The 26,149-nt window shown below is 64.4% G+C and overlaps 3 protein-coding genes across 3 annotated transcripts in view; 1 reads left to right on the top strand and 2 right to left on the bottom strand.

Annotated features, from left to right (window-relative positions):
* The window catches only part of LOC140904501 (beta-galactoside alpha-2,6-sialyltransferase 1-like), a 14,361-nt gene extending 4,249 nt beyond the window's left edge, over window positions 1-10,112 (bottom strand). Inside the window, 4 exon segments of the mRNA XM_073326877.1 lie at window positions 7,047-7,139; window positions 7,289-7,574; window positions 7,576-8,039; window positions 10,040-10,112. Of these exon segments, the coding sequence (XP_073182978.1) occupies window positions 7,047-7,139; window positions 7,289-7,574; window positions 7,576-8,039; window positions 10,040-10,112 (916 nt within the window).
* Window positions 10,113-10,355: 243 nt separating this feature from the next.
* Window positions 10,356-15,351, bottom strand: LOC140904504 (lysophosphatidic acid receptor 6-like). Its single transcript, XM_073326880.1, has 2 exons — window positions 13,713-15,351; window positions 10,356-12,335 (listed from the first exon to the last, which is right to left on the bottom strand). Exons 1-2 carry the CDS (start codon window positions 14,025-14,027, stop codon window positions 11,247-11,249), a joined length of 1,404 nt encoding a protein of 467 aa, XP_073182981.1. The 5' UTR covers window positions 14,028-15,351; the 3' UTR covers window positions 10,356-11,246.
* Window positions 15,352-18,803: 3,452 nt separating this feature from the next.
* Window positions 18,804-23,881, top strand: COPS6 (COP9 signalosome subunit 6). The gene is made up of 10 exons (XM_073326879.1): window positions 18,804-18,988; window positions 20,094-20,219; window positions 20,630-20,761; window positions 21,587-21,675; window positions 22,024-22,086; window positions 22,594-22,641; window positions 22,737-22,851; window positions 22,980-23,072; window positions 23,310-23,410; window positions 23,670-23,881. The coding sequence occupies exons 1-10, from the start codon at window positions 18,901-18,903 to the stop codon at window positions 23,808-23,810; spliced, it is 996 nt and encodes a 331-aa protein (XP_073182980.1). The 5' UTR covers window positions 18,804-18,900; the 3' UTR covers window positions 23,811-23,881.
* The last annotated feature ends 2,268 nt before the right edge of the window (window positions 23,882-26,149 follow it).

Here is a 26,149-nt window from a genome sequence, read left to right on the forward strand (position 1 = left end):
ACACACAGCTCACCCGGCTTCCCCCTTCCTGGGTCTGACCTCGGAGCATTCAGCCTCCTCTGCCCCTCCGTGCGCTTCCCCCAGCGAGTCCGCCCAGGCGGGGCCCTGAGGCAGCCAGAGGGTCCTGCCCCCCAACTCCGCAGTCAGACGGGACTCTCAGCCAGCCAGTAACACAGAAGGTTTATTAGACGACAGGAACATGGTCTAACACAGAGCTTGTAGGTGCAGAGAACGGGACCCCTCAGCTGGGTCCATTTTGGGGGGCAGTGAGCCAGGCAGCCCCGTCTGCACTTCACTCCATGTCTCCAGCCAGCCCCAAACTGAAACTCTCCCCAGCCCCCCCTGCTCTGGGCTTTGTCCCTTTCCTGGGCCAGGAGGTCACCGGATTCCTTTGTTCTCCAACCCTTTAGCTCTCACCTTGCAGGGGGGAAGGGCCAGGCCATCAGTTGCCAAGAAACAGGGTGTCGGCCATTCTCTGTGTCCAGACCCCTGCACACACCTGCCCTCTAGGGCTCTGCAATGATCATACACCCTTATCCCACCCCCTAGATACTTAAGAACTGCCTAGGGGAAACTGAGGCACCCCCACACTATTCAAAGGAAATATTAAGAACAGTCCAACTTCGTCACATCTCTCCGCCCTTCGAGATCGAACTGAGCGGGTTCACTGTACCAGTGACCTGGGGAAGTTTGAAGCCACCCACGTTCCCATGGATGCCCCAGCATCTCTCCCATTCCTTGGTAGGAGTTAGAATCATAGAATCATAGAATATCAGGGTTGGAAGGGACCCCAGAAGGTCATCTAGTCCAACCCCCTGCTCAAAGCAGGACCAATTCCCAGTTAAATCATCCCAGCCAGGGCTTTGTCAAGCCTGACCTTAAAAACCTCTAAGGAAGGAGATTCTACCACCTCCCTAGGTAACGCATTCCAGTGTTTCACCACCCTCTTAGTGAAAAAGTTTTTCCTAATATCCAACCTAAACCTCCCCCACTGCAACTTGAGACCATTACTCCTCGTTCTGTCATCTGCTACCATTGAGAACAGTCTAGAGCCATCCTCTTTGGAACCCCCTTTCAGGTAGCTGAAAGCAGCTATCAAATCCCCCCTCATTCTTCTCTTCTGAAGACTAAACAATCCCAGCTCCCTCAGCCTCTCCTCATAACTCATGTGTTCCAGTCCCCTAATCATTTTTGTTGCCCTTCGCTGGACTCTCTCCAATTTATCCACATCCTTCTTGTAGTGTGGGGCCCAAAACTGGACACAGTACTCCAGATGAGGCCTCACCAATGTCGAATAGAGGGGAACGATCACGTCCCTCGATCTGCTCGCTATGCCCCTACTTATACATCCCAAAATGCCATTGGCCTTCTTGGCAACAAGGGCACACTGCTGACTCATATCCAGCTTCTCGTCCACTGTCACCCCTAGGTCCTTTTCCGCAGAACTGCTGCCTAGCCATTCGGTCCCTAGTCTGTAGCGGTGCATTGGGTTCTTCCGTCCTAAGTGCAGGACCCTGCACTTATCCTTATTGAACCTCATCAGATTCCTTTTGGCCCAATCCTCCAATTTGTCTAGGTCCTTCTGTATCCTATCCCTCCCCTCCAGCGTATCTACCACTCCTCCCAGTTTAGTATCATCCGCAAATTTGCTGAGAGTGCAATCCACACCATCCTCCAGATCATTTATGAAGATATTGAACAAAACCGGCCCCAGGACCGACCCTTGGGGCGCTCCACTTGATACCGGCTGCCAACTAGACATGGAGCCATTGATCACTACCCGTTGAGCCCGACAATCTAGCCAGCTTTCTACCCACCTTATAGTGCATTCATCCAGCCTATACTTCCTTAACTTGCTGACAAGAATACTGTGGGAGACCGTGTCAAAAGCTTTGCTAAAGTCAAGAAACAATACATCCACTGCTTTCCCTTCATCCACAGAACCAGTAATCTCATCATAAAAGGCGATTAGATTAGTCAGGCATGACCTTCCCTTGGTGAATCCATGCTGGCTGTTCCTGATCACTTTCCTCTCATGCAAGTGCTTCAGGATTGATTCTTTGAGGACCTGCTCCATGATTTTTCCAGGGACTGAGGTGAGGCTGACTGGCCTGTAGTTCCCAGGATCCTCCTTCTTCCCTTTTTTAAAGATTGGCACTACATTAGCCTTTGTCCAGTCATCCGGGACTTCCCCGGTTCGCCACGAGTTTTCAAAGATAATGGCCAATGGCTCTGCAATCACAGCCGCCAATTCCTTCAGCACTCTCGGATGCAACTCGTCCGGCCCCATGGACTTGTGCACGTCCAGCTTTTCTAAATAGTCCCTAACCACCTCTATCTCCACAGAGGGCTGGCCATCTACTCCCCATTTTGTGATGCCCAGTGCAGCAGTCTGGGAGCTGACCTTGTTAGTGAAGACAGAGGCAAAAAAAGCATTGAGTACATTAGCTTTTTCCACATCCTCTGTCACTAGGTACACTAGTTACACCAGGCCCTTCCAGTTTCACGCCCTCCCTTCGGTCGGGGGTGGTCGATAGCACTCGCAGGCCGCATGTGGGAAGGTTTATGCGGCCTGTGCCCTTTGGCCACCCCCAAAACCCCAGGGGTCAAACTGGGATTGGGTCTTCTCCCCACAAACTGGCCAAACACAGCCATTTGGTTATAGGACTGTTTAACTTTCTTAACAGCTTTCACTTCATCTGAGACCTTCTCAAAGCTATTCACGCTGGGTCTTTCAACAGGACAGTCAGTGGATCCATTCACAACAGAAAATTTCTGGCTGTTAGGAACTGAAACTTTCTTGATTAAATCACTTTCACACCCTTCAGTTGCAGTAAACTGATTGCAAAGACTCCATGAGGATTCCTTTCCCGAGGGCTTTTCTATGCAACAATTCACCCCCTCACAGAAATTCTGCTCTTACCCTCTTTACCTAGGGCTTGCTCTAGGGGAACACTTTCCTGAGCAACAACAGACTCTTTCTGGGTCTCCCTTACATCCAGAATTACCTCTGGCCCATCCGACGGATTCCTACACAATCCCCTTTCAGGCAAACTTACAGACTTCCTAGATAAAAGGTTAGAAGCATTCTCCTTCCCTTTGCCACACACATGTTCAGGAATCTTTTCCTTCTTGCTACAGGTTTCCACACCCTCAGTAGGTAACACAATCACATCACCTTCATGCTCTCCTTGTGCCCCGGCTAGGATCTCACTCTGATTAGACAGAGTTGCTGCACCCTTTCCCAGCCACACATGAGCAACAGGCAAAATACAAGCACCAGAATTGTCTGGTCTCTGGGATTTTACATAGACACTGCTATTACCAGCAGGAGAGTGAGTGTGTGGGCGGGGGGGGGAGTGGGGGTTGAGAAAACCTGGATTTATGCTGGAAATGGCCCAACTTGATTATCATACACATTGTAAGGAGAGTGATCACTTTAGATAAGCTATTACCAGCAGGAGAGTGGGGTCGGAGGAGGTATTTTTTCATGCTTTGTGTGTATATAATAAGATCTTCTACACTTTCCACAGTATGCATCCAATGAAGTGAGCTGTAGCTCACAAAAGCTTATGCTCAAATAAATTGGTTAGTCTCTAAGGTGCCACAAGTCCTCCTTTTCTTTTTACATAGACACTAAGTGGATGTGACCTAGTTACAGGGTCATTCTCCTGAGCAGACCCAAACTTAGGACCCTTCCATTCCTGGGCTTTGGCTGAATCCAGAACCAACTCTGAGACAACTGCACGACCCTCAACCATCACAGGCTGAAAGGCCCCTTCTGTCTGCTCCACAGACAAAGAAGAGCCGGACACACCTTCTCCTTTCCCAGACACACAGCTTGGGATCTCATTCCCCTGGTCCCAGCACACAAGGCTGGTCACAGACAACTGCTTGGAGATCAGGGTAGCTCCCTCCACAGGCAAGTCAATACCCCTGACAGACACAGGCACGTTTCCTTCCCTGTCCCAATTCTCCACCCAGCTAACAGGTAAGGTCCAGGGACACTCAGCTTCCACTCTCCTTGCCTTCCCACCCTGCTGACTAGACACAGCCATCAGCTCACAAGGCTGCCTAGGCTCATCCAGACTTTCCTTACCAAGCACCTTGCCACTCCCCACAGATCCCCTGCCCTGCCTGTGTCTCCCCCCGACTCAGCTGGGGTCTTATCTCCCCCCTTGCTCAGCACTGCCCTTGCTGTCCCAGTGGGGGTAGGCAGCGAGCTCGCTGCTTTCCTCACAGCATCAGAGACAGCGTGAGCCCCCTGAGCCCTCCCCGTTCCGGTGTGCAAGGGGGCAGGGAGCATCTCTCTGTCCCACCCAGCCCCAGGGGTCTGGTTACAGGCAGGCAGGTAGCCTGAGCCTAGCCGCTCCTCCCTGCTGCCAGCCAGGTCATCTGCATTTTCACTGACCATTTCCCTCTCCGCCCCTGGATTCAAATTCAAACCCTTGGCCCTTACAGGAGTAAGGCCTGGATCCTGTCCCAAAGAGACAGTCACCCCCCAACAGGGTCTCGCAGCTGGTGTCCTGGAGAACCCTAACAACCAGCCAGCCCCACCCCTTCTGGGTCTGCACGGGGATCTGGGCCCTAGGCAGGGCGAGGGGCTTCGTCCCTGGGACCTTCACCCAGCTCACCCAGCCCCTCAGCATCTGAGGCTGCACCACCCAGGGCCTGACACCAGTTCTCTCTGTCCCAGGATCTCGCCACCCCAGGAATGTCTCTCCATTGACCATCACCTTCCGTTCCCACTGGGGGTCTGAGGGGCCTGGCCCCAGGAACCTCCACACAGACATATAGGCTGGGACCAGGAGTGGGAGCCTGTCCACCTCCCCACCCATCTGGCTGACGGAGTCTACGGCCTTGGGACCCAGCAAGGGAGCTAGACACCGGGGCTTTTCCGCAGGGTCCCCCGGTTCAAATCTCCAGCCTGCTCAAAGGCAGTGAGGTGGCATCCACATCCCCCCCCTCCTTAACCAGGGGCAGCAATTTCGTCTCGAGGTTCCCTGCGGAACTGGCCCCCCGGGGTCTATCCCCACTCACCCCGGGGAGGTCCCCTAGGCCTCTCCACCCCACCACCGCCAGTTCATGCTGCTGCTGCTTCTGCAGCTCTTTCTTGGGCTCTCGCTGTCCCTCACAGTCCTCTTGCTCTCTCGGACTCAGCTCCAATCCCGTCCGTCTCCGATCCCCCGATGGGGAACCCGATCGTGAAGACCCCTGTCTGGTCGGGGACAGGAGTCTTGGGGATGCCTGGCTCCCACTCCAGCTGCTCCCAGATCCTGCTATAGCCCCATTTGGGGTCAGGAATCTGTTCCTTAGAGCGGTCATCCTCCTCCAGCTGCACGATGAACTGTGCCTTGGTGAACTTTCCAATGCTCAACCCTCTCTTTCTGCACCGGGTTACAAAGTCCTTCTTCAGGAGACGGTGACAGGCCATCACTCCGCTCTTCCCAAGTCCCCGGGCGATGCTCTGGAATTGCTCCCCATGAAGCCAGGCAGGACTCTGGGGAAGTCTCCTCTCAAGGAGCAGCCTGTCTGCAGGACACACAGCTCCCCCGGCCTCCCCGTTCCTGGGTCTGACCTCGGAGCATTCAGCATCCTCTCTGGCCCTCCGTGCGCTTCCCGCAGTGAGTCCGCCCAGGCGGGGTCCTGGGGGGGCCAGAGGGTCCTGCCCCCCAACTCCGCAGTCAGACGGGACTCTCCGCCAGCCAGTAACACAGAAGGTTTATTAGACGACAGGGACATGGTCTAACACAGAGCTTGTAGGTGCAGAGACCGGGACCCCTCAGCTGGGTCCATTTTGGGGGCAGTGAGCCAGACAACCCCGTCTGCCCTTCACTCCATGTCCCAGCCAGCCCCAAACTGAAACTCCCTCCAGCCCCTCCTCCTCTGGGCTTTGTCCCTTTGCTGGGCCAGGAGGTCACCGGATTCCTTTGTTCTCCAACCCTTTAGCTCTTGCAGGGGGGAAGGGCCCAGGCCATCAGTGGCCAGGAAACAGGGTGTCGGCCATTCCCTGTGTCCAGCCCCCTGCACACACCTGCCCTCTAGGGCTCTGCAATGGTCATACGCCCTTCTCCCACCCCCTAAATACTAAAGAACTGCCTAGGGGAAACTGAGGCACCCCTACACTATTCAGAGGAAACATTAAGAACAGTTCCACATCGTCACACCCCCCCAACCGTCTCCGCCCATGCCCTGCGAACCCCCAGCCCCCCAACTGCCCCCTGCCCCACAACTCCCAGCTCCCCAACTGCTCCCTCCCCCGCAAGCCCCCAACCACCCCTCCCCCTGCCCTGCACCCCCCAGCCCTGCCAACTGCCTCCTTCCCTGCCCTGCGACCCCCCCAGCCCCCCAACCGCCTCCTCCCCTGCCCTACTACAACCCCCCAGCCCCCCAACCGCCTTCTCCCCTGCTCTGCGACCCCCCAGCTGCCTGCTCCCCCACCCTGCAACCCCCCCAACCACTCCTTCCTCTTCCCTGCAACCCCCAGTCCCCCACACGCCTCCCCCCGCCCTACTACAACCCCCCAGCCCCCCAACTGCCCCCTCCCCCTGCCCTGCAACTACCCAGCCCCCCAACCGCCTCCTCCCCCACCCTGCAAACCTCCAGCCCCCCAACCGCCTCCTCCCCCACCCTACTACAACCCCAGCCCCCCAACCACCCCCTCCCCTGCAACCCCCCCAGCCCCCCAACCGCCTCCCCCCGCCCTACTACAACCCCCCAGCCCCCCAAGTGCCCCCTCCCCCTGCCCTGCAACCACCCAGCCCCCCAACCGCCTCCTCCCCCGCCCTGCAAACCTCCAGCCCCCCAACCACCTCCTCCCCCACCCTACTACACCCCCAGCCCCCCAACCACCCCCTCCCCTGCAACCCCCCCAAGCGCCTCTCCCCGCCCTACTACACCCCCCAGCTCCCCCAACCACCTCTTCCCATACGCTGCAACCCCCCAGCTGCCTCCTCCCCACCCCTGCAAACCCCCCCCATCCCTCACCTCCAGCTCCAGAACTGCCCCCGCTGACCCTCCCTGGCTCCTCCCCCCCGCCCCCCGGGAGTTGAGCAGCCGCAGGGTGGTTTTGGAGCCCACGTCGCGCTCGTAGCCGGCCGTCGGGGCCGCGTTGAACCTCAGCTCCGCTTCGTGGGCGTCTGGGCAGAGAGGTCGCACGCCCCCGAGTGCCCCCTGTGCGAATGGGGCTGCTCACGCTCACACCCTCCTTGTGCAAATGGGGCTGCTTCTGCTAGCACACCACTTGTGCAAATCGGGCCACCTGCCTTCACGCTCCCCGTGCATTCACGGATCTCCTTGCCAAGGCCCGAATTTTGCAGGGACCCGGCCGAGCTCACCACAGCGCAGGTGTGCAGGGGGCCCAGCTCCTCCACCAGGTCCCTCTGGGGCAGGACCCCCCTCCACTCGGGGGCGGAGAAGGGCCCCTCCCCCGGGTGCAGGGTCCGCACCGTCACCCGAGCCTTCAGCTGGCACAGCAGCCCCGGCCCTGTCCACCCGGCCCCGGCCTCGGGGGGCACCTGGTACTTGTGTCCGGCCTGGTAGCTCTTGAAGACGCGCTGGAGCCGTGGGCCCAGCATCTGCGGGGGACATCTCCTCCTTCCAGAGGTGCCAGGGCAAGGGGCCCCCAGGGCCACTGAGCCGTGGGGTCCCCTCCCGAACAGCACCTCCATCGGGCGCCGGGAGAAGCTGCCAGTTCCGGGGAGCCGGCCCCTGGCTGGGGGGGCCTAGGCCCCTCCCCAGGGGACCCAGGCATCCGGCTGGCCTTGCTGGAGGGAAAGGCGGCGCTGTTGGTCCCCGGGGACGCGTTGAGGCCCCGGATGATCTTCTCCCTGGCGCGGCTGGTGCCCCCCGGGCCCCCTGCCGGCCCCCAAGCTGCAGCACCAGCCCCGTCTCCAGGCCCAGCGGTACAACACTGCAAGGCATAGGCCGGCGAAGGCGACGTAGATGCAGCCCCGGCCTGACCTCCGGGGCAAGCGCGGCCACCGGCATGGGTCCATCGGCCTGGGGGTGAAGAGGAGCTCGGTGAGATGCAGCCAGGTCTGGGGTGGAGCACGGGGGATGTTTATACAGGGACCCCTGACCTGGCCCTGAAAGGCGGCTGGCTCTGGGGTGAGGCACAAGGAAGGCCATTGATGCTGGAGGCTGGCAGCGTTTGGATTTACCACCGGTCCCTAGGCTGGTGTCTGCTGCAAGATGTGGGGTGGAGCAGTGACCCCTGGCGGCTGGCAAGGAGAATGTCCCTGGCCCCCGCCAGGGCACACGGGGTTTGGGTCCCAGCCCCTCGGCCCAGGGGAGGCAGGAGCCGGCCCTGAACCCCAGAGAGCAGCAGGGGCCCTGCCTCCCACACAGCGCCCAGATCCCTGCAGGGGGGGCATTAGCCGCAGGGCACCCACAGATCGGAGACGGGGCTTGGGGGGCATCGGAACTGGGGGGGGGATCTAATCTACCTTCCTCCTCCCCATACACATTTCTTCACCCCCTCCCCACACCCCTCCATTGTGCCATCCCCATATACCCTCACCCCCTCCATCCCCCATCCAGCCCTATACCCACCCTCCATCCCCCCAAAACATCCCTCAATCCCTATACACACCCCTCCATGCCCCCACACCCCTCCTCCCTCCATCCAGCCCCATATACCCCTCACGCACCCCTCCATCCATCCTCCTCACTCCCCTCCATCCCCCATCCAGCCCTATACACCCCTCCATCCCCCACATACATCCCTCACTCCCCTCCATCCAGCCCTATACACCCCTCCATCCCCCCCATACATCCCTCACTCCCCTCCATCCTCCATACAGCCCTATACACCCCTCCATCACCCCCATACATCCCTCAATCCCTATACACACTCTTCCATGCCCCCACACCCCTCCCTCCCCGTATACACCCCTCCATGCCCCCACACCCCTCCTCCCTCCATCCAGCCCCATATACCCCTCACGCACCCCTCCATCCATCCTCCTCACTCCCCTCCATCCCCCATCCAGCCCTATACACCCCTCCATCCCCCACATACATCCCTCACTCCCCTCCATCCAGCCCTATACACCCCTCCATCCCCCCCATACATCCCTCACTCCCCTCCATCCTCCATACAGCCCTATACACCCCTCCATCACCCCCATACATCCCTCAATCCCTATACACACTCTTCCATGCCCCCACACCCCTCCCTCCCCGTATACACCCCTCCATGCCCCCACACCCCTCCTCCCTCCATCCAGCCCCATATACCCCTCACGCACCCCTCCATCCATCCTCCTCACTCCCCTCCATCCCCCATCCAGCCCTATACACCCCTCCATCCCCCACATACATCCCTCAATCCCCTCCACCCAGCCCTATACACCCCTCCATCCCCCCCATACATCCCTCACTCCCCTCCATCCTCCATACAGCCCTATACACCCCTCCATCACCCCCATACATCCCTCAATCCCTATACACACTCTTCCATGCCCCCACACCCCTCCCTCCCCGTATACACCCCTCCATGCCCCCACACCCCTCCCCCCTCCATCCAGCCCCATATACACCCCTCACTCCCCTCCATCCTCCATACAGCCCTATACACCCCTCCATCCCCCCCATACATCCCTCAATCCCTATACACACTCTTCCATGCCCCCACACCCCTCCTCCCTCCATCCAACCCCATACACCCCTCACACACCCCTCCATCCATCCCCCTCACTTCCCTCCATCCCCCATACAGCCCTATACACCCCTCCATCCCCCCATACATCCCTCCCTCCTGCATATATACCCCTCCATGCCCCCATACTCCCATCCCCATCCCTGTACCCCTCCATCCCCCTATACAGCCCCACATACATCCCTCCTCCCCATTTACCCCCCACACCCCTCCATCCCCTCACCCCCATACACACCACTGTACTCCATCATCCCCCCACTCACCCCCCTCCTTCCCCCCTCCATGCCCCTCACCCCCCTTCCCCTGGCTCTCCCTGCCCCGGGCTCCCCGGGCTGGAGACAGAGACACAAACAGTCGCCCCGGGGGGGCAGGACTCACCTTGCCCTGCCCATCGGGTCCCTGGGAGCCGCCGCACCGCATCCGGAGCCTCCAGCCCCACCAGGGGCGCCATGGACCGGGGGGGGGGGAGAGGGGGCAGCAGGGAGACCACATGTGACCCAGCCACGCCCCTGCCTCCCTCAGCTCCGCCGGTACCCCTCACTCCCGACCCACAGCCCCTGCTAGCCCAGCCCTGGCCCCCCCAGCTCCGCCGGGGCCCCTCACTCCAGCCCTGGGCCCCCTGGGGCCTGTGCTGAGCCTGGGGTGTTGTGAGGCGAATCCGGGGGGTGTTTGCGCAGGGAGGGACGGGACGTAGCACGATGGAAACATTGCTTTTACTTGGCAGGAAAATGCAAAATGTACAAAAGAGCCGGGATGGGGGGAGCAGGACACAAATACACAACAGGGGAGGTTCCACGACTCACAGGTTCCCCGCCAGTTGTTCAGACGCAAATCGCACATCCCAGGATCACACACACATACCCCAGCACCAGGTCACATACACACACACAGAGCATTGCACAACGCAGCATCGCACATCTCAGCACCCCACGCAAAACCCAGCACCCTGCAGTGTCGTGCACACACACAGCTGCCTCCCTCCACCCCAAGACACACAAATGCCAGTGTCCCCCAGTGCCCCCTGCCCAGGGCTTCTCTCTCTGTTTCACACACACACAGACACACACCTAACGGGGAAGGTACAACCCTCCCGAGTCGCACCTTTCCTCACAGGACAGTCCCACACAGTGTCACAGCCAAGGAGATGCAAGCTCAGCCGTTCACAGGGGTAAAACACACACACGCTCCTGTAACAAGCGCACAGACTCACACCCTGGTGCACACAGTCACACCCATCGGCTCCCTCCCACGCACGCACACACAGCGTCCGTCCAATCTGGTGAGATCTGATGGTCCCGGCAGGCGTGAACAAGGGAGAGACGGCGACCCCTCGGTCTTTGGCACATCTGTGCGCTCGCTCACACACACACACACACGGCTGTGCGTACACGTAATACTATGCGGACGTACACACCCCTGTAACCCTGTTCACCATCCCTCCCTTCTCCAGCAGCAGAGAACCCAACATCGCTGCTCCGGGGGAGGGTAACACCGAGAGCTGGGACGCAGGGCCCCGGGGCCCACGGCGCAGCAAGCGGGGGGAGTCCATTGGTGTAGCCCCATGAGCCGAGCACGGGGGGACCCTTCAGGCCCCTCCACGGGTGCCGTGGGGCGAGGTCACTGTCTCGGCGTGGGCCCCACGGGAGGCTCCACTGTCCAGTGCCTGCAGCCCCGAGCCCTGGGCGTCCCCGGAGGCAGCCGGCCGCCCCCAGCAGCACCGGCCGCTGCAGGGTGGGCTCCAGGCGAAGCGCTCGGCCGCGCAGTAATAGACCAGCGGGTCCAGGCAGGCGTTGAGGCTGGTCAGGGCCATGGTGACGCGCCGGGCGGCGTAGGTGCCGCGGAGGAGCTGGCAGCCCTCCAGCGCCCCCAGCCGCCACAGCGTGTGCACCACCTGGGTGAGGTGGTAGGGGGCGAAGCAGAGCAGGAACACCGCCAGCACAACCATCACCGTGCGCAGCGCCTTGCGCCGGGCAGCCCGCGAGCCGGGCGCCATGCCCGGCGTCTCCAGCAGCCGGCGGGCGATGAGCGGGTAGCAGACGCCGATGAGTGCCAGCGGCACCAGGAAGCCCACGGCGGCGGCGAAGAGGCTGACCCTGGAGATCCGGCCCTTCCAGGAGTCGCTGGAGAAGTTCTCCAGGCAGGCCAGGCGCCCGTTGGGGAAGGGGCGGGTCAGGGGCCCCCGCAGTGTCAGGTACAGCACGGCCACGGCCAGCAGGGCCCAGATGGCCAGGCAGCTGGCCACACGGTAGAGGGGCCGGCGCAGGCGGAGCGAGCGGAGCGGGTGCACCACGGCCACGTAGCGCTCCAGGCAGATGCCGGTGAGGAAGAGGGAACTGCCGTACAGGTTGGCGTAGAAGAGGGAGCCAGTGATCTTGCACAGGGCCTCCCCGAACACCCAGTCGTTGCGCAGGGCGTGGTAGGCCACGCGGAAGGGCAGGGTCAGCACGAAGATGAGGTCGAGGGACGCCAGGTTCGCCAGGAAGATGTTGGCCGGGGCGGTGGCCGTCCGGGTGCGCAGGAAATACCAGAGCACGGAGAGGTTCCCGGCCAGGCCCAGCACGAAGACCAGGCTGTAAACCACGGGGAACAGCACGTACTGGAAGTCGGCCTGTTCCCCGCAACCTGTCTCGTTGGGGGGCAGTGCCGAGGCGTTCGCGGCCAGGGTCCAGCGAGGCTGGGAGGGAGGGACGGACGGAGGTTAAAACCCACACAGAGCTCGGCCGGCCCTCACTCCTGACCCGCAGCCCCTGCCAGCCCAGCCCTGCCCCGCCCAGCCCTGCCGGTGCCCCTCACTCCCAACTCTACGGTTGGCTTTGTGCAGTTACACGTCGGCTGGGGCCCAGTAATCTCCTTGTTTGCATCCCAGTGCAGGGTCCCGGGGAGGGCGGGGGGGAGAGGCTGTGTCCCAGGGGGCCCCATTAGCGCCCAAGAACTGAGCTCTCCCCCCACCCCCATGTGCAGGGAGGGGGCTGCCCCTGGATCCCAGAGCCCTGGGAAGAGCCCGGGAGGGAGCTGCAAAGGAGGATGCTAGGAATGCCCAAGGTGCAGGGGGAGGGGGCGTCTGCTGTGTGTGGGGAGGGGGCGGCCTGGCACCGAGGAACCGTGTCGCAACCCAAATGCTGCTTAACGGGATCTGCACCCTGCTGCGCACATAGGCGGGGCTGCCCGCCGCAGGAGGGGAGGAGGCCAGCGGGAACCCGGGGTCAGAGCCAGGCTGCGATGGGATGGGCAGGAAGAAATTTGGGCGCCAGTTGGCAGAGTGAGTTCCCTCTGCCTGCGCCATACCCCCCATCACCTGGCTGCCCACAGGAATCCTGGGTTCTCTCCCCGGCTTGGGGAGGGGAGCGGGGGCTGGTGGGTTAGAGCAGGGGGACTGGGAGCCAGGGCGCCCGGGTTCTCTCCCTGACTCGGGGAGGGGGTTTCCTGGGATAACTCTGGATGTTGTCATTCTCCATATAACACCCCCCCACACACACACACATCCTGTTTAGAACCCTGCTCAGCCCCGTACCCAGTGGCAGGTAGGTGAAATGAGCTGCCCTAGGGACAGAGATTCCCGAGCCTGGCTGACCCCCGGGACAGGATACCCAGGGGGGTCAGGATGCAGGGGATGGGGTGACCCCCCACCTTGTGTCAGTTCTGGGGTAACCTGCCCCCAGGGGCCCTCTCCTTCCCCCACTGCATCCCACAACTCCTTGTTCCCATAGCAGGATGAGGGGACCCCAACCCCCTTCTCCACCATGGTGCCTCCCTCTGCCCTGTCTCCCCCAAACTCCCCACTCTCTGCTCAGCATCTCAGCAACTGGGTGGGGCTGCACAGCAGGAGCAAGCTCCCCATGGGTGGGACCTGCCCTCAACCCTACAAGGGACCCCTTCCCCCCACAAGTGTAGCGCAGCCCCAGGCATCCCGCCCTTCTCCCAGCTGTCCTAGATACAGGGATCCCCTGCCCCAACCCAACCCTTTCCCACCTGTCCCAACCAGACCACCACCCCCCCACTCGTCCCCCGGACCCAGGGAGACCCACCGACCCCCAGTGTGGCTTTGACTCACCCCGTCCATGGGAACCAGGATCCTGCGGCTTCTCTGGGGAGAGTCCAGGCTCAGATAAACTGGGCTGCTCGACCCGCCTGTCCAGGGTGGAGGCCCAGGCGGGGTGGGGGGAAGTGAGAATACCCTAATCCCGCCCCTTAGCCAGGGAGGAGGTTCCCCAGCAGGGACGGGAGAACACCTTAACCCTGGGCAGACGATTTGCCTTGGCAGGGCGGGGGCTGATCCCCAATAAGACCAGCCCTGGGGGGCTGCCAGGGGTCCCGGCAAGTCATCGCTTGTGGCTCCCTGTGTTTGGTGCGAGGCTGCTGGCTCCATGGCCGAGGGGCACCAGGTCCGTCCCTGGGCATCTAGCGACCCTGCTGTTCCTGGAGCCAGCAGCTCCTTTCCCTTTGGGGTGAAAGCCCCCCCGGGGAGAGGGGGCCTCAGCCGATGGGCGTTACACCTACATACAGACCAGCCGCTGTCTGCCACCCGCCCCCCCGACCGAACACACACACAAGCACACACTCAGCCTCCCGCTCCCTCACAGACACAAATGCACACTGACGCTCTGCACACACTCACAACCGTGTGAACAGACATCCTTGCACCACAAGAACACACACACTAACCCAAACACACGCGCGCGCCCCCCCCGCAGTTCAACACATTCATACCCTTTCTTCCTGCACACACTCTCATGCACACGCAATATGCCTTCACTCACACCTACGCCCTGTACACCTTACACACCTGCACCGACGCCCTGCACACCTCTGCTCACACCCACGCACGCCTCCCCACTCAGCCTGACACACCCAACCTGCGTTTTGCTGGCCTTTTCACCCCTCCCCCAACGTGGCACAAATCATTTTTGGCCGATTTGCCCGCAGGCCGGGCCAGGGGAGCGGGAAGCCCCCGTCTTGTGCCCACGGGGAGGAGGGGGGAGGCTGACGGGAAACAGCCCCAGGGCTGGGAAATTCCCATTATTAAGTAATCTGATTGTTTGCAAAATGCTTCCGGAGACCAGCTTCCTGCTGCTGTGGGTGTGACATTGCGGTGGGGGGGGGGTGAGTGTGGTATGTGACTGTGGTGTGGTCGCATGTGAGGTGTGAGGGGGCGGGCGTGAATGTCATGTGATATGTGAGATGTGTTGGGCTGGGTGTATCAGGAGGGGGGCATGGCTGTGAGTGGTACTGTACGTGAGAAGTGGGCGGCATTGGGTGTGAATATGGTGTGCAACAGTGACGGTGGCCTGCGTGTGTGTGTGATTGTGATGTGTTGTGTGTGAGAGGGTGTGGCGTGTGCATGATCGTGGTGGGGTGCCGTGTGTGGCAGGTCTGTCCAACCCCAGGGGTGTTGTGTAACGTGCTGTGCGCGTGCAATGTGCTGTGCGACGTGTTGTGTGTGTGCGACGGGGTGTGTGTGTGAGACAAGGTATGTGCATGATGAGGTGTGTGCACACGTGCAACGCGTTGTGCGACGGGGTGTGTGTGCGCGTGCGACGTGTTGGTGTGATGGGGTGTGTGCAGGAGTAGGAGCGGGAGGGGGCCCAGGAGGGGGAGCAGGGAGGGTCCGGGGGCGGTGCAGAGGGGGGGCAGGAGAGGGAGCGGGGGGGAGCCGGGGGCCGAAGGGTCCGGGGGCAGTGCAGAGGGGTGACCCGGGGGTGACCTGGAAGCGGGAGGGGCGGGGGGAGCAGGAGGGTCTGGGGGCGCAGGCGAGGGAGCGGGGGGGTGGTGCCGGGGGGGCCCAGGAGGAGGAGCGCGGGGCCGAGGGGGGGAGCAGAGCAGGGCAGTGCTGGTTCGGGGGGGAAGAGCGGGGGGGGGTCTGGGGGGGCAGGAGAGGGAGCGAGGGGCGCGGTGCCGGGGGGGCCTGGGAGCAGGAGGGTCTGGGGGGGCAGGCGAGGGAGCGGGGGGGTGCCGGGGGGGGGCCCAGGAGGAGGAGCGCGGGGCCAAGGGGGGGAGCAGAGCAGGGCAGTGCTGGTTGGGGGGGGAAGAGCGGGGGGGGGGCCTGCGGGGGCAGGAGAGGGAGCGAGGGGCGCGGTGCTGGGGGGGCCTGGGAGCAGGACGGTCTGGGGGGGGCAGGCGAGGGAGCGGGGGGGTGGTGCCGGGGGGGGCCCAGGAGGAGGAGCGCGGGGCCGAGGGGGGGAGCAGAGCAGGGCAGTGCCGGTTGGGGGGGGAAGAGCGGGGGGGCCTGCGGGGGCAGGAGAGGGAGCGAGGGGCGAGGAGCGCAGTGCCGGGGGGGCCTCGGAGCAGTAGGGGAGCAGGAGGGTCCGGGGGCGGTGCAGAGGGGCGGCCCAGGGGGGTCTGGGGGCAGGCGAGGGAGCGAGCGGGGGGGGGGCCGCAGGGGGGCAGAGCGGGAGGCCGGTGCCGGGAGGAGGAGCCCGGGGGGACAGGAGAGGGAGCAAGGGGGGCTGTGCCGGGGAGTGGCCTGGAAGCGGGAGGGGCGGGGGGAGCAGGAGGGTCGGGGGGGGCAGGCGAGGGAGCGGGGGGAGGTGCCGGGGGGGGCCCAGGATGAGGAGCGGGGGGGCCGAGGGGGGAGCAGAGCAGGGCAGTGCCAGTGGGGGGGCAGAGCAGGGGGGCCTGCGGGGGCAGGAGAGGGAGCGAGGGGCGCGGTGCTGGGGGGGCCTGGGAGCGGGAGGGTCCGGGGGGGGCAGGCGAGGGAGCGGTGCCGGGGGGGCCCAGGAGAAGGAGCGGGGGGGGCCGAAGGGGGGAGCAGAGCAGGGCAGTGCCGGTGGGGGGGTAGAGCGGGGGGGGCCTGTGGGGGCAGGAGAGGGAGCGAGGGGCGCCGTGCCGGGGGGGCCTGGGAGCGGGAGGGTCCGGGGGGGGCAGGCGAGGGAGCGGTGCCGGGGGGGCCCAGGAGAAGGAGCGGGGGGGGCCGAAGGGGGGAGCAGAGCAGGGCAGTGCCGGTGGGGGGGTAGAGCGGGGGGGGGGCCTGTGGGGGCAGGAGAGGGAGCGAGGGGCGCGGTGCCGGGGGGGCCTGGGAGCGGGAGGGTCCGGGGGGGGCAGGCGAGGGAGCGGTGCCGGGGGGGCCCAGGAGAAGGAGCGGGGGGGGCTGAAGGGGGGAGCAGAGCAGGGCAGTGCCGGTGGGGGGGCAGTGCAGGGGGCGGCCCGGGGGGGTCTGGGGGCAGGCGAGGGAGCGAGCGGGGGGGCCGTAGGGGGGCCGAGGGGCGGGAGGAGGAGCTGGGGGGTTGCGGGGGGGGTTATGCTGGGGGGGCCGCGGGAGGAGGAGCGGGGGGGCGGTGCTGAGGGGGCCGCGGGGGGAGCAGAGAGGGGGGCAGTGCCGGTGGGGGGGTAGAGCGGGGGGGGGCCTGTGGGGGCAGGAGAGGGAGCGAGGGGCGCGGTGCCGGGGGGGCCTGGGAGCGGGAGGGTCCGGGGGGGGCAGGCGAGGGAGCGGTGCCGGGGGGGCCCAGGAGAAGGAGCGGGGGGGGGCGAAGGGGGGAGCAGAGCAGGGCAGTGCCGGTGGGGGGGTAGAGCGGGGGGGGGCCTGTGGGGGCAGGAGAGGGAGCGAGGGGCGCGGTGCCGGGGGGGCCTGGGAGCGGGAGGGTCCGGGGGCAGTGCAGGGGGCGGCCCGGGGGGGTCTGGGAGCGGGAGGGTCCGGGGGCGGTGCAGAGGGGGGGCAGGAGAGGGAGCGAGGGGGGCGGTGCCGGGGGGGCCTGGGAGCGGGAGGGTCCGGGGGCAGTGCAGGGGGCGGCCCGGGGGGGCCTGGGAGCGGGAGGGTCCGGGGGGGGCAGGCGAGGGAGCGGTGCCGGGGGGGCCCAGGAGAAGGAGCGGGGGGGGCCGAAGGGGGGAGCAGAGCAGGGCAGTGCCGGTGGGGGGGTAGAGCGGGGGGGGGCCTGTGGGGGCAGGAGAGGGAGCGAGGGGCGCGGTGCCGGGGGGGCCTGGGAGCGGGAGGGTCCGGGGGGGGCAGGCGAGGGAGCGGTGCCGGGGGGGCCCAGGAGAAGGAGCGGGGGGGGCCGAAGGGGGGAGCAGAGCAGGGCAGTGCCGGTGGGGGGGTAGAGCGGGGGGGGGCCTGTGGGGGCAGGAGAGGGAGCGAGGGGCGCGGTGCCGGGGGGGCCTGGGAGCGGGAGGGTCCGGGGGGGGCAGGCGAGGGAGCGGTGCCGGGGGGGCCCAGGAGAAGGAGCGGGGGGGGCCGAAGGGGGGAGCAGAGCAGGGCAGTGCCGGTGGGGGGGTAGAGCGGGGGGGGGCCTGTGGGGGCAGGAGAGGGAGCGAGGGGCGCGGTGCCGGGGGGGCCTGGGAGCGGGAGGGTCCGGGGGGGGCAGGCGAGGGAGCGGTGCCGGGGGGGCCCAGGAGAAGGAGCGGGGGGGGCCGAAGGGGGGAGCAGAGCAGGGCAGTGCCGGTGGGGGGGTAGAGCGGGGGGGGGCCTGTGGGGGCAGGAGAGGGAGCGAGGGGCGCGGTGCCGGGGGGGCCTGGGAGCGGGAGGGTCCGGGGGGGGCAGGCGAGGGAGCGGTGCCGGGGGGGCCCAGGAGAAGGAGCGGGGGGGGCCGAAGGGGGGAGCAGAGCAGGGCAGTGCCGGTGGGGGGGTAGAGCGGGGGGGGGCCTGTGGGGGCAGGAGAGGGAGCGAGGGGCGCGGTGCCGGGGGGGCCTGGGAGCGGGAGGGTCCGGGGGGGGCAGGCGAGGGAGCGGTGCCGGGGGGGCCCAGGAGAAGGAGCGGGGGGGGCCGAAGGGGGGAGCAGAGCAGGGCAGTGCCGGTGGGGGGGTAGAGCGGGGGGGGGCCTGTGGGGGCAGGAGAGGGAGCGAGGGGCGCGGTGCCGGGGGGGCCTGGGAGCGGGAGGGTCCGGGGGCGGTGCAGAGGGGGGGCAGGAGAGGGAGCGAGGGGGGCGGTGCCGGGGGTGGACCGGGGGGCGGTTCCGGGGTGGGCGGGGCAGAGCACGGGGGGGCCGGGGGGGCGGTTCCGGGGGGGACGGGGCCCGGGGGGGGGCGGTTCCCAGCCGCCGCCGCCCTGAGCCGGGGCCGGAACCGGCGCCTCACGTGAAGGTTCCGTTTCCTCCGCGCATGCGCGGGGCCGCGGCGCGGAGTCCTATAGCCAAAGGAGCTCTAAACTTTGCAAATGCGCATGCTCCGGACGCCGGCGGCCTCTTGCCCTCGTACAGCGCATGCGCCAGAAGCTGGAGCGCGGGGGAGGGGGCGGAGCTCCCTAAAGCGGCGGCCGTAGGGCGCAGGCGCAGAGACTTGGCTACAGCGGCCCCGCCGGGACGAACGGCGTCAAGATGGCGGCGGCAGCGGCCGGGGCCTCCTGCTCGGTGGCGGGGAGCAACGGGGGCTCCGGGGCCGGCGGGATGGAGGTGGACGCGGCAGGTACCGGCCCGCCGCGGGCGGGCGGGGTCAGGGCGGGGCCGGAGGAGGCCAGCGAGACCCCGCCCCTGCCCCTCGGGCCACGCCCCCTCAGGAACCCCTCCGCGCGCTGACCCCGCCCCTCGGGCCACGCCCCCTCAGGAACCCCTCCGCGCGCTGACCCCGCCCCTCGGGCCACGCCCCCTCAGGAACCCCTCCGCGCGCTGACCCCGCCCCTCGGGCCACGCCCCCTCAGGAACCCCTCCGCGCGCTGACCCCGCCCCTCGGGCCACGCCCCCTCAGGAACCCCTCCGCGCGCAGACCCCGCCCACTCCTCTCGGGCCACGCCCCCTTAGGAACCCCTCCGCGCGCAGACCCTGCCCCTCGGGCCACGCCCCCTCAGGAACCCCTCCGCGCGCTGACCCCGCCCCTGCCCCTCGGGCCACGCCCCCTCAGGAACCCCTCCGCGCGCAGACCCCGCCCCCTCCTCTCGGGCAACGCCCCCTCAGGAACCCCTCCGCGCGCTGACCCCGCCCCTGCCCCTCGGGCCACGCCCCCTCAGGAACCCCTCCGCGCGCAGACCCCGCCCCCTCCTCTCGGGCCACGCCCCCTCAGGAACCCCTCCGCGCGCTGTCCCCGCCCCTAGGGCCGCGCCCCCTCAGGAACCCCTCTGCGCGCAGACCCCGCCCCTGCCCCTCGGGCCACGCCCCCTCAGGAACCCCTCTGCGCGCAGACCCCGCCCCCGCCCCTCGTTCCACGCCCCCTCAGGATCTCCTCCAGGCCTAGACGTCGCCCCCTCCGAGATCCCTCTCGCCCCGCCCCCTCAGAGGCCCCGCCCCCTCCTTTCCCCTCAGGCCCGCCCCAGAGTGGCCTTGTGCAGGCCACACCTCTTCCAATAGGCCACGCCCCCTATGGGACTCCTCCCCCTTCCCCTTGTGCCCAGCCCCTGAAAGACCCCACCCCCTCCATATGGGGCTCCGCCCCTCTCATGGGCCCACCCACCCCCGCCCCAGTCTGCCCTCGAGGACCCCCCCCCGAGGGGCAGGGACCCCAGAGGTGTCCAGTGGGGCTCACTGCCCCGCCCCGATTGTTTCCCTCCCCCCCGCTGACCGCGTTCTCCCCCCCTCAGTGCTCCCCACCGTCATGGCGTCGGGCGTGACGGGCAGCGTCTCGGTGGCCCTGCACCCGCTGGTGATCCTCAACATCTCCGACCACTGGATCCGCATGCGCTCGCAGGAGGGGCGCCCCGTGCAAGGTACCAGCCTCCGCGCCTCACCCGCCCCGCTCAAGCCTCTGGGTGGCCCTCCCGCTCCAGCAGCCGCCAGCCCGGGGGTCCCCCGGATGCAGGCCAAGCCTCCCGGCGTGACACCCGGCTGGGTCCCGTCCCAGCGCTGCTCTGAGGACCCCTCCCCCTGTTCCCTTCGCGGCTGCTCTTGGGAGTCAGGGCACACCTTGCCCCTAGACCTCCGGTCCTGCCGGGCTGGCGGGGGCTGTGGGGGCATCTGCTGCTTAAGGCTGCATTTGTGCCCCGCACCCCCACTGAGCCAGGGAGGGAGGGTCCAGCCCGTAAACCAGCGGGTTCCTGTGGTCTGAGGGTCCAGGCCCGTGATTCCAGCCCTGAGAGGGTCCTGGCTCCCCGTGACACCCCTCCACCGTGTCTGCCAGTGATCGGGGCGCTGATCGGGCGGCAGGAGGGCCGGAACATCGAGGTGATGAACTCCTTCGAGCTGCTGTCCCACACGGTGGAGGAGAACATTGTCATTGACAAGGAGTACTACTACACCAAGGAGGAGCAGTGTGAGTGCGCACGGGGGAGGTGGGGGGGCTGGCGGGCCGCCCTCCCTGAGGCGACTGCATGGGCACAGTGCGGAGGGGCCTGGTGCTACAGGGCAGCAGTAACAGGGCCCAGCAGCTGGAGTAGGAATGGGGGTGTGATGCTTTGGCAGGGGGTCAGTGTGTAACCAGGGGCGTAGCGGGCAGGGCAGGGAGGGGATTTTCCCTCTGCACGCAGTGTCCAGTCCCGGTGTCTGCATTTTAAACGGGGGGGCAGGAAGGAGCCACACTGCTGCTTCGGAGGCTGGGGAAATGTTCTCCAGTGAGACACTTACCCACCTGGCTGGTGTTCTTTGTCAGCAAGCAGGCAGGGGGCTGATTTGGTGATGGTATGAAGTCCCTTCATGGGGAGAAAGGTGACAGGGGAGAAGGTACCAGGTACGAGAGCATGAGCAGAACAAGAACTGGTGGAAGCTAAAACTAGAGCAGTCCAGGAGTCCTGGTCTAACCAGGAGTCTTCCCCAGGAGCCACAGGGACTTGCCAACCGTTTCCAGGAGCCAAGCAGTCCTGGTTAGAAAGAGGGGGCAGATCCCCAGCCGGGAGGATGAATCCCGGGGCACGGGGGATTCCCAGTCTGGTGATGGTTCCAGGCCAGGCCGGAGGCTTTCCAGCCAAACACGACGCGGGGGAACTGGGTGAGAGCTCTGGACTGCAGAGCTCAGACTTGAGGATCGAATGGGCCCTGCTGACCTGACTGTCTGTAGATCCCTGAGTTGCGGGAGCTGGTGGGGGCTGGGTTCTGCCCTCCCACCCCGCTAACCGTGCTCCTCTTTGTCTCCACCACCCAGTCAAACAGGTCTTCAAGGATATGGAGTTCCTGGGCTGGTACACGACGGGTGGCCCCCCGGACCAGTCTGACATCCACGTCCATAAACAGGTCAGCCCTCACTCCTCTCCCAGAGCCGGGGAGAGAACCCAGGAGTCCTGGCTCTCAGCCCACCCTGCTCTAACCCATCAGCTCCCCTCCCAGAGCCGGGGAGAGAACCCAGGAGTCCTGGCTCCCAGCTGCCCCTGCCCGCCCACCACTAAGCAATAGTGGGAGCTGCCATTTCAAAGTCCCAGAGTCCCTCTGACCCCATGTGACAGGGGAGGGACCCCCCCCTACATTGGGGGTCTTTGGTGGAGCCCCTGGGTGCTGGCAGCCTGTGTGCAGTGGGGGGGGGAGGGGGGGGGGGGCCTGACATTGACACGCACCATGCTCATGGTCGCCTTTCCCCGAGCCCAGGTGTGTGAGATCATCGAGAGCCCCCTCTTCCTGAAGCTGAACCCCATGACCAAGCACACGGATGTGAGTATCCCCCTCCCCCCCACTAACAGCCTGATCCAGAGGTGGCTGCCTGGGGCCCGGTCAGTAGGGGATCGGAAACCAGCCTCCCACCTGCCCCAAGGAGCGAAGTCTGGCTTGAGGGCATCTGTCCTCCCTGCCCCCTGCAGCTTTGGCTGTGTATGGAATTTCCCTTCACTTCCTGTCTCAAACCACCACTCAGTAGCCCTCGTGCCCCACCCCAGAGGGGCCACGTCTCAGTGTCAGGTGAGAGGTCCCTGTAGAACCAGCCCCCACGCCTCACCCCAGAGGGGCCACGTCTCAGTGCCAAGCGAGGGGTCCCTGTATGAACAGCCCCTGCGCCCCACCCCAGAATAAGTTGCATCTCAGAGCCGGGTGAGGGGGCCCTGTATAATCAGCCTTGTACCTCACCCCAGAGAGGCCGTGTCTCAGCCTGTCCTACCCCTCTCGCTGTGGGGCGAGGGCGTCTGGGTGCAGCGTATCAGGGTATTTCTTGCTCTGTGTCCCCAGCTGCCAGTCAGTGTCTTTGAGTCAGTGATCGATATCATCAATGGAGAGGTAAGTACCTCCCCCCAGCCCCCCCCGCTGTGTGTGTTCCCTAGGGGGAGGGGCTGGTGCCGGCCCAAAGCCCCCTGACCCCCCCTTGCCCCCAGGCCACCATGCTGTTTGCGGAGCTGACCTACACACTGGCCACAGAGGAGGCAGAGCGCATCGGGGTCGACCACGTGGCCCGAATGACGGCGACCGGCAGCGGGGAGAACTCCACAGGTGAGTGTGGGGGTGGGGGGGTAGGGGAGGACTCCCCAGGGGTGCGCGTGCAGGGGACATTGGAGATGGGGGACTTCAGGGGTGTCTCCGGGGGGCGGAGCCTCCTGACCCTGCCCTCTCTCCCCCAGTGGCTGAGCACCTGATCGCCCAGCACAGCGCCATCAAGATGCTCCACAGTCGGGTCAAGCTCATCCTAGAGTATGTCAAGGCCTCAGAGGCAGGTGAGGGCCCGGGCTGCGCGTCTCTACCCCCGCTCCCTCCCATTCCGTTCATCAGGGCCCCCCATTAGCTCCGGCACCCGCCTGGTGCGTCGGGGCCCTGGGCTGCGCTGCCCCCTTAGCTCTGACACTGATCCCATGGCCCTGGTGTGTCAGGCCTGGGCTGCCCCCCACCCCCCGCCAGGTGGGGCAGGGTCCATGGTGCTGCCCCTTTTAACTGTCTCTCCCCTGCCCCCCCAGGCGAGGTGCCCTTCAACCACGAGATCCTGCGTGAGGCCTATGCCCTCTGCCACTGCCTTCCTGTCCTCAGCACCGACAAGTTCAAGACCGACTTCTATGATGTGAGGGCAGGCTGGGGCATCTGGGCTGGGGGGATGTTTGTGGCGGGGCGGGCAGGGGGGCGAGCAGGGTTTGGAGGGTGTCTGGGCCAGGGCAGGCAGGGACCGGGGTGGGAGCATCTCTGCTGGGGTTGCTGGCAGGTGGGAAGCCGTCTCCCTAGTGCTGGGGTGGGGAGGTTGGGGGGGCAGGAAGCAGTCTCCCCAGGGCTGTGGGGGGCCGAGAGCATCTCACTAACCCCCTTGCCCTCCCTTCCCCTCACAGCAATGCAACGACGTGGGGCTCATGGCCTACCTGGGCACCATCACCAAAACCTGCAACACCATGAACCAGTTTGTCAACAAGTTCAACATCCTGTACGACCGGCAGGGCATCGGGCGTCGCATGCGCGGGCTCTTCTTCTGATCCCTCGGCCTGGGGGGCGCGGCCCCCTTCCCGGCCCTCTCCCCTCCCCGCCAATAAACTCCTGCTGGAGACGCTGGTGCCTGCTCACTGCTGCTCTGGCCACGGGCTGTGCGGGGGGAGGCTCCCCACAGCCCTGCCCCCCCCCCCCCGGACAGCAGCCGCTGCTCCCCCTGGCCTCACCCCGCCCCTGTGAAAGCAAGTTACAAGTCGACACCCCAAGCTTGCCTGCGACACCCTCCCCTTTCATATGGCACAAGGGTGCAGCGAGGGGATGCTGGGCTGGGTTAGCTCCAGTGTTGGGCTCCCCAGAGAAAGGGCAGGAGTCAGGACTCTCAGGCTCTATTCCCTGCTCTGGGAGGGGAGTGGGGGCAGGGAGCCCGGACTCCTGGGTTCTCTCCCCAGCTCTGGGAGGGGAGTGGGGTCCTCGCATTCGCCTTGATGTGTGCTGTAGCTGCGTTGGTCACAAGCAATGAGGGATACAAGGCGCAGGAGATCGTATCCAACTAACCTCTGTTGAAGAGAGGCCAGCTTTGAGCTCATGCAGCTCTTCCCCAGGCCACCTTGGGTAGAGCTGGGCCCCTGCGAGGAACTGCCCCACACTGAGGCGTCACGGGAGGAGGTGTTAGAATTGATAAATCCAACACAAATGAGTCACCCGGACTGGATGGCAGCCCCTAAGCCTTCTGAAGGAACTCAAATAACAAATGCAGAACGCTACCTGTGAGGTGTAATCACACATTTAAAGCCACTTCCGGACTAGCTGAGTGGCCGAGAGCTCACAGGACACCTGCTTTCAGTCTAACTTCAGTCCCAGGCCCAGTGGTTATTACTAGACCAAAGGCCAGTATTATCAGACAGAGATGAGCATAACTTGTTGGGGACAAGCTGTTTGAGGGGGTCAATAGGCATGTGGACAAGGGGATCCAGTGGATATAGCGTACTTAGATTTTCAGAAACCCTTTGACAAGGTCCCGCACCAAAGGCTCTTATGCAAAGTCAGCTGTTATGGGATAAGAGGGAAGGTCCCCTCCTCAATCAGTAACTGGGTAAAAGGAAACAAAGGGGAGGTATAAATGGTCAGTTTTCAGAGGGGAGAGAGGTGAATAGTGGTGTCCCCCAGGGGTCGAGCTGTGACCCCTCAAGAAAGAGATCTTGGAGTCATTGGGGATAGTTCTCTGAAACGATCCACTCAACATGCAGTGGCAAACAAGCTACCCCAATGTTAGGAACCCTCAAGAAAGGAATAGCAAGACAGTAAATATCATGTCACTATAGAAATCCATAGTAGGCCCCTGCCTGGAATATTCGGTGCAGTTCTGGTCACCCCATCTCTGAAAGGTTATATTAGAAATGAAAAAAGGTAGAGAGTAGGGCAACAAAGGTTATTAGAAGTATGAAACAGCTTCCATATGACAAGAGATTAAAAAGGCAGATATTATAGAGGTCTATAAAATCACAGTGGGTTTGGAGACAGTAAATAAGTGTTATTTACTCCCTCTCATAACAGGAACTAAGGGTCACCCAGTGAAATTAATAGGCAGCGGGTTTAAAACACACAAAAGGAAGTATTTCTTCACCCAATGCAGTGTCAACCTGTGGAACTCCTTGGCCCAGGATGTTGCAAAGGCCAAGACTATAACAGGGTTCAAAGAAGAACTAGGTAAGTTCCTGGAGGACAGGTCCACGAACAGCTATTAGCCAGGATGGCCATGGCTACAACCTCCTGTTTTGCATGTCCCCAGCCTCTGACTGCAGGAAGCTGGGAGTGGACAACAGGGATCACTTGGTACCTGCCTGCTCTGTTCATGCCCCGAGGCTCTGGCATTGACCACGCTCAGTGGACCTGACCCTGTTCGGCTGTAGAAGTCATCCAGGGGGAGGTAGGACCAAGCAAACCTGGACCAGCCCTGACAGGTGGTGTTTGGCCAACCTGCCCCTACCAACCTCCCTTGGAAGCCTGTTCTGCAGCTGAACTCCCCTTAGAGATGGAGAGTGGCTGCCAACACAGTGCGCGTGTGTGTCTCCACCCTATTTGTACCCCCTTGTGTACTTATCCTCACCCCACCGGCCCATGCCATTCCCCCCACGGTAGAGCAGAGCACGGAGAAGTGAGGTGTCTACGCTCACCCCCAGCTCTCAGTCCCAGGCGAACATCCTACACCCAGGCCCATCCTTCCGCTCCTTGGTTCTAGCCCCCTGTCTAGGGCTTTCACCCAGTGGGGCTGGGAGCCAGGGTGCCTGGGGTCTAGGACCTGAGGGGGGATGCAGGGAGCTACAGCCAATTCCCTCAGTGTAAACAGAGCCGCCACCGGGCCCCTTCAGACCAGAACCCAGCAGTA

This window comes from Lepidochelys kempii, unplaced genomic scaffold (assembly GCF_965140265.1).
Source record: "Lepidochelys kempii isolate rLepKem1 unplaced genomic scaffold, rLepKem1.hap2 scaffold_148, whole genome shotgun sequence".
Classification (NCBI taxonomy): Eukaryota; Metazoa; Chordata; order Testudines; family Cheloniidae; genus Lepidochelys; species Lepidochelys kempii.

Bases quoted from the DNA above. Each gene is read 5' to 3' on its own strand.
- LOC140904504 (XM_073326880.1), bottom strand. From the start codon at position 14,027: ATGGAGCCAGCAGCCTCGCACCAAACACAGGGAGCCACAAGCGATGAC. The intron at 12,336-13,712 runs GTGAGTCAAAGC...CCTCCCTCCCAG, and splicing joins TCCTGGTTCCCATGGACGGG to CCTCGCTGGACCCTGGCCGC.
- COPS6 (XM_073326879.1), top strand. From the start codon at position 18,901: ATGGCGGCGGCAGCGGCCGGGGCCTCCTGCTCGGTGGCGGGGAGCAAC. The intron at 21,676-22,023 runs GTCAGCCCTCAC...CCCCGAGCCCAG, and splicing joins ACATCCACGTCCATAAACAG to GTGTGTGAGATCATCGAGAG. The intron at 23,411-23,669 runs GTGAGGGCAGGC...TTCCCCTCACAG, and splicing joins TCAAGACCGACTTCTATGAT to CAATGCAACGACGTGGGGCT.